At 35.3% G+C, this 7,316-nt stretch overlaps 1 protein-coding gene across 2 annotated transcripts; it reads right to left on the bottom strand.

Annotated features, from left to right (window-relative positions):
* Nucleotides 1–478: 478 nt before the first annotated feature.
* On the bottom strand, nt 479–1,093 carry LOC141491837 (rho GDP-dissociation inhibitor 1-like). 2 transcript variants are annotated; one of them, XM_074192622.1, is made up of 2 exons: nt 659–1,093; nt 479–544 (listed from the first exon to the last, which is right to left on the bottom strand). In XM_074192622.1, exons 1-2 carry the CDS (start codon nt 1,091–1,093, stop codon nt 479–481), a joined length of 501 nt encoding a protein of 166 aa, XP_074048723.1. The 2 variants fall into 2 exon arrangements, with proteins under 2 accessions (XP_074048723.1, XP_074048721.1); XM_074192620.1 differs by having other exon boundaries at nt 479–1,093.
* Between the last annotated feature and the right edge of the window lie 6,223 nt (nt 1,094–7,316).

The following is a 7,316-nucleotide window of genomic DNA, read 5'->3' on the forward strand; positions in this document are numbered from 1 at the left end:
TAGATGGCCACACAGAGCGGGCAGAACAGCTAGAGGTCTCTTCACTATCCTGATTCTGTGGTCCCCCCAATCTCAAAGGAAACAAGACATGATTTGTTGGTAGGGCTGCAGCAGCTGAGGGAAGAAGCCCAGGACAGAGCCCCTTCCCTTTGACCCAAGGGAAGAATTGGGGACTTGAAGGAAGTTTAGGCCTTGGCTGAAGCCCCCACTTCCAAGCAGGATACTGGGCTGAAGCAGCAACAGGAAAAACGACGATAACCACCTGGGAGGCTGAGAAGGGGCCCAAGAGGAGAAAGACTGGGTGGAGGGGGTGAGAAGACAGGTGGGGGTGGGGACTCCCCTGTCAGCACTTTGGTATGGGATTAGGGGTTGAGGAGGAAAGTAGGATCAGGGAATTGGGGTCAGGGTGGGATTTTCCTGTGGCCACTGTCTGGGGATGCTTCCCTCCCTCCCTCCTTCCCTCTCTAGGGCCATAGGTTCAGTCCTTCCATTCCTTTTTGATAGTGAGGTTCCACTCCCATGAGAGGTGATCCGTTTTGTCATCCTCTGTGAAACGAGACTTGATGTTGCAGCTGCCACGAGCAAGCATGCCTTTGGGAGCCCCCTCTACAGGGGTGAGGAACTCATATTCTTCTGCTCGAGGCCCATAACTGTCTACCATGTAGTCAGTTTTGTCAGTCTCGATGCCTTTTCTGTAAGTGTGCTGGATGTACTTCATGCCTGACACGATCTCCCTATTCACCTGCAAAGATATTTTTATCCGGTACTCCTCACCCTCCTTCAGCACCAATGACTGCTTCTTGAAACTCTCCAGGTCGCCGGTCAGATCTAGCTCCAAGGGACCAGGCGCAGTGCTGCGCACCAGGGTCAGGCGCGTCTCAATGACATTAGGAGTATTGGGATCAGCAGAAACAGTCACACTGCCCAACAGGGCCTCTTTATACTTCCGAAGGCTCTCATCATCTTTGTCCAGCTCCTGAATCTCCTGGATGCTCTTCTGTGCTGGGGGCTTATACCTGATGGAGTTTTCATCCTCCTCATTCACAGCTGCAATCTGAGCTAACTGCTCTGCGGTAGGCTCTTGTTCTACCATGCTCACCACCTGATCGAACTTTGGAAACCCAGGGGCTCGATGTGTCCGACGCCTCCCGCCTTCCCTCCGGCACTCGCACAAGCATATTTTCAAGTTTAAAATTTTGTTCTACCCTCCCTTCTCACCAGCCTCCCCTCAGTGGCGAACAGTTAGGTTAGCATTCTACATATATATATATATATATATATATATATATATATATATATATATATATATATATATATATATTGATAAACATACTTACAGATTAGTATTAATTATTTTTTTGTATGAGGAATTAGTATTTAGGGAAAGAAATACATAAGAGATAATTTTTCTAAACTGTTTATCAGATTTTGAAGGGGGTCTGTGTGTGTTTGTGTGTGTGTGTGTGTGTGTGTGTGTGTGTTTTGTTTTGTTTTTCTTCCTCTGGATGGGCATAACAGTCCATAGTCAGTCTAATCCATTTGTCCTGTCTCTCTTGACTGCTGAGAAGAGCTGCTTCCATCAAGGTTAATCATCTCACAATGTAGTTGTTGATGTGTACAATGTTCTCCTGGTTCTACTCCCTTTATTCAGCATCAGATCCCATAAGTCATTCCATGCTTCTCTAGAGTCTGACCATTTATAGGTTCTTATAGAACAAAAGCATTCCATAGTGTTCATAATATAATTCTATTTAATCTTAAAGATACCTTATATTTGAAAACTACAGCAATAATAGCAAAACCTATCTGTCCTCCAAAGGACTACTAGTTTTATTGGAGAAAGGGATTTTTGTCAGATTCAGCCTCTAGTCTAACTTTGTGATCCTTAGGAAATCATGTGAGCTCCAAGGATCTCAAAGTGACAATAGTTTTAAGGATGCCAGATGGCTTTTATGGGCTACATTTAGGACACTGATGAGGTTTCTGCAATTGTACTGGTTATATCTTCTCAAGGTGTTCTAGTGATTATTCTCTAAAGACATCAACTATGATCCCCATTATTGTGTTCTTTCACAACATTATCAGATAGCCTTGAGTAACTTTTAGAAAAGGGTATTTACAATGTTGGAAGAAGAACAATTGTTACAAAATTTCATTCCTGATAACTGTATTTCCCCAAAAGAACATATGTGGTGCAGGGAAAATTAGGTTCAATTTGAGTAACTTCATGGGTCTCAGTGGTAAATTATTCATTTTTAACCTCACTTGTGCAATCCTCAATATATATTCCTTTTAAGCATGCTGAAGCTACTTTGCAAACAGATGTTTTGCACTAATAATACTCTACACTTCCTTGGTCCATTTTAATCTGTCATACCCACTATATCAGTGTTGAAGAAGACCAGGCTTACTATAGCTTCATGAACTTTAGCCTCTACCATCTTGCTGGCATTTTAGAAAACTTAATTATTCATCTCTTATTGTTTCCCCAATTACTCAATAAATTTGTTAAAGGAGTTATCACAAACTTCTCTCATCCTTTCCATTTTCCTTTTCCATCTTATTCATATATACCTCATTTTAAGATGTTGCTAAAATCTAAGACATTAAGTATAAAATCCTTCAACTCTACATTTGTCTTTACAACATTTTTCTCTTTCTTTAATCTGTTCTTGAAAAGGTGTTCTCTCTACTTTTCAAGGTTTATTACTATTATTTCAATTGACTCTATTATCACTATTTCTTTCAGCACCTGGACTTTCAATCTCTTTAAAGTGTTTTTGAGCTATCCAAATGAGCTTCTTCCTAATACTTTTGTTTTCTGAAAATGCAAGCCTTTATAGCTTTCTTTTAAAGTTACTAATTGATGAGTAGGGCAATCTTATCAAGTCTTAATAAAAAAAAGTAGACTGGACTAGCTTCTGTGAAGTATCTCAAATAGAAATACAATTATCAGTAAAGACAGTAAGGATGCATATGATTAAATCTAATTACATACTGTTTTTCCCCCTCTTCCTTCCTAGAAGTTTTAGATAAAACCTTCCTCATCTCTGGCCTAGGGACAAGGCTTAATTTATTTCTCAATGGGATTCAGTCTTTTTTTATATGCATTAACTCCCTCAATTGTCTTTGATTGTTACTTATCAGATTCTTGCCAAGTCCTAATGAAATTTTTTTATAATGCCCCTTAGAAGAAAATGGTTCTCCAAAGCTCACAAAATAAATCCCTAAATCTTCAGTCTAGAATACATGACTTACATAATCTAATCCCTAGCTATATTTATAAATTTATAACACACAAATCTTTTACACAATTGGTCTGCAACAGTATAATTAATCTACTAAAACATGCTAGGACATTTTAATATGTTTCAGCCTGCATACATTTGTCTATACCCTTTCTTTACCTGGAAGGCCCTCTCTTATTAAGAAATAGAATTCCTTTCATTTTTCAGAATTTTTATTTTTTTTTCAAATGCCATCTCCTCTATGCAATTTTTGCTGGATTACCTCTGTTGAAAGACATAATATATCTTCTCCAAAGTTCTCTATCATCATGCATCTCCATCAATCATACAACATTTACAATATGCTGTGCTGAGTCATATGTCATACTGATGCAGAGAACAATGGACATAGGAGTTTCAGGTTCAGTTGGAGACAAACTTTGTACATCTTTTGTTTGCATTGTTAAAGAAATCTTCCTTCTTCCTTTATCATGTAATTTAAGCCACACCTGAGGGCCTTGACCTTCAACCTGATTTTGGATCACATTCTCTTTTGGTGGGGCAGCCAGGGAGCACAGATGCTGCAAGTACATCCAAGAGCACCCAAAAGAGACCCCTCCCCAAAAGGCAAAATCTCCAATGTGAGACTTTGGTCTCCCAGGATCACCATCCCTCCCATGGTATCTGAGGGAGAATTTAAGGAGATTGAGGAAGGGGTTCTGTCTCTTTTACTTTACAGACTATTGTTGAAAACCAGGTCAACAGGTATGACAATTTCATTCAACAACTCATGTGGTCTTTTCTCTAAACTTTTCTTAACTATTATCATGTTCTTAATGTGTTGCAACTTCTTTTAATAAATCTATATCTTCTTTCCAAAACCTGTATTCCCAGGTCTGAGCTGCTATTCATCCCATGGCTGTTATTGAACTCAAGAAACAAGCCAGTAGCTAAAATACTTAGAATATACATCTAATATTCTATAGTGTACTATAAATTCCTATATTATATTATACTATAATATATATATTATGTTATATATATAATATAATATATGTATTATATATTCCTATACTATACTATACTATAAATTTTCTGTAGCTTAGAAGTTTTAAAGAAAGGTGCCATACACATATGGAAGATCAACTTCAGGATCAGAACTATCTCAGTTTAAGTCAAAACTTTATGGGATACTGCATGTGGGATCCTAGAACAGTCAATCATTTATTCTTTTAGGGCAATCTAGGACAACATTTTATACATCCTTGTCAATCTGATTAGTTTTGGGAAAGAAATACTATATTTTAAAATTGATAATGTAAAAATTTAATCATTGATATACTTAAGTTGTTTTTCATGTGAAACAATTATTATTGCTCTCAGTCATGGAATAAAGGAAATTATTTCTATATGTCTTTTAAACATCCTCTGACCTAGTTTTCTTTATGTAAGAACTGAAAGTCCTGTATTTCTATCCACATAAATTCAAATGCATCCTAGTACAGGAAACCCCGTGAAAAACTTTCTCTAATGAAGAATAACCACTTTCCTAGGCAACCTCTTTCAGGTGTGGCAGAACATTGTGTGTATAAGGTTCATTTTTCATCAATCCCATGTTTACCTCTTTGAAATCTCTAACTACTCCTACTTCTGTTCTCTAGGGCTAAGAACAAGTTCAATAATTCTTCCACATTTCTCTCCTTCAAATATTTGAAGATAATTCCTACTTCCTTGTGACTCATCTTTTAGAGAGTAAATAATATTTGGCCCCTCAACCAGTTTCAAATAGCATTATATTGAGCCTATGATCCCCTACTTGGTGCTATCCATCCTATCATTTCCTAAAAATATGAGATAGTGAACTATTTACAGAACACTAAGTAACAGCTGTTACACTATGCTAGAACTATCCAGAGATTATATGAGCCTTTTGTTGTTATTGATGAATCATTTTAATTGTCTGATTCTTTGTGACCCTATTTGTGATTTTCTTGGCAAAAATATTGAAATAGCTACTTCCTTTTCCAGATTAGTTTTTCAGATGAGGAAACTAAGACAAAGAGGTTTAAGTGTCTTTGTCAGATTAACATAACTGTTAAGTATCTGAGCCTAAATTTGAACTCAGGTCTTCAGTACACTAGGTCTAGCATTCTATCCACTAAGCCATACAGTGGCCCAATTGCATGAGTCTTTTTATCTTGTCCCTTTCTTATTACTTTTCCAAGTTCCATAATCAATATAGAATGAGTCTTCCTGGTGCCTTGCAAATATCCAGTAATAAACATATCAGTTTTTTTGAGTGACAAACTATGATTTAAAATCCTTTGAGTTATGAGTAAAAATAGGAGTGATAAGGTATCTCTTTGCTCAAAGTGCTGTTATTTGAAAAAGTATATAAAATTATAAAAGAGAGGAATTTATTTCTTCTGAATGCTATTTTATTTCATTTTTTCAATTATATGCAAAGATAGTTTTCATCATTCATCTTTTTGCAAACTGTTGAGTCCCACATTTTTTACCTACTTCACTTTTGTCTCCCCTCCCCTTCCCTCCTTATAATAGTGAGCAATCTGATATAGGTTATACATGTAGAATCACGTATAACATATGCCCATTTAGTGACTATATTAAAGTAGAATGAGAACTAAAGAGAAAAAAGCATGAGAAAAAGAAAAAAATAAAACACATTTGAATGATGTGAAAATAATTTGAATTTGTCTGTATTCAGACTCCATAGATTTTCTCTGGTTATGTATAGATTTTCTGTCACAATTGCCCTTGGCCATTAAACTGTTGAGAGGAACCATATCTGTCATAACTGATCACAATGTATACAGTATTCTCCTGGTTCTGCTCTCTTCAATAGCATGAAAAAAAATGGTCATTTTTATTTTTCTGTAGCTTAGAAGTTTTAAAGAAAGGTGCCATACACATATGGAAGATCAACTTCAGGATTAGAACTATCTCAATTTAAGTCAAAACTTTATGGGATACTGCATGTGGGATCCTAGAATAGTCAATCATTTATTCTTTTAGGACCAAATGCAAATTTCTAAAATTATACATATAATAAGCTGAAAATCTGCATCTCTAGAGAACATTACCCCACTAGCAACTTCTCATACCAATGAGATGACTAAAAACTAACATGACTTCATTTATTGTTGTTTTGTTCTAATTCGCTTTAAAAAAATCAGATTTTTTATAATTTTATTATCTATAATAATATAATTCAATAAATACTAATTATCTTATATTTTGTGCCAAATATACTAACATGGATTAATGGAGATGTCTTGTGAGGACTCACATGATAAATATTATGGGACATACTACTCTAGAATTCAATGTTCAGTTGTATTGATGTTATATTTATTTATTAAAGTTATTTTTATTTTTATAAAATCAATTTATAAATTAAACTATCCACAGAAATAAACAGGCAGAATTTAAATGGTTCCCCCAAAATATTATTTTTATCAATTTCTGTTGAATAGGTATTCTTGTATTAACTTTGAATCAAAGTATTCTCAGGAATAAATGTTAGTTTTTAACTGAATGAAACTACTTCATTTAGAAAGAATAAATTTTTCTAAAAACCTTTGGAAATGTCAATTAATTAATTAATTCATGACATCCTTAAAGTTTTTTGCAAATTAGCACCTTCGAAGTCTTACAAATTCAAGGTACATGATATAAATACATATACACATGTCAATTTGCATACAAATATATCTGTATTCTGTTGTTATGTAATGGTTTCAGAGGTTTCTGACTCTCCATGACACCATTAGGAGTTTCTTGGCAAAGATACTACTTCCTTTTCTAACTCATTTTATAGATGAGGAATTCGGGCAAACTAGATTAAGTGATATAACCAGGTTCACACAATTTTAGTGAGTGTTGGTGGCTATAGTTGAATTCAGGTGTTTATGACTCCAGGGCTGGAGTTCTATCAACTGTAGCATGTATGCCACATAGATGCTTATAAATGCAAATTACAAAATCTTGAATAATGAAATCAGAATTAAAATATTTATTTTGAAGAATTTTACTGTGTAAATATGCATATTTGAAAATAAGTCATGT

Source organism: Macrotis lagotis, chromosome 6 (assembly GCF_037893015.1).
Source record: "Macrotis lagotis isolate mMagLag1 chromosome 6, bilby.v1.9.chrom.fasta, whole genome shotgun sequence".
Lineage (NCBI taxonomy): Eukaryota > Metazoa > Chordata > Mammalia > Peramelemorphia > Peramelidae > Macrotis > Macrotis lagotis.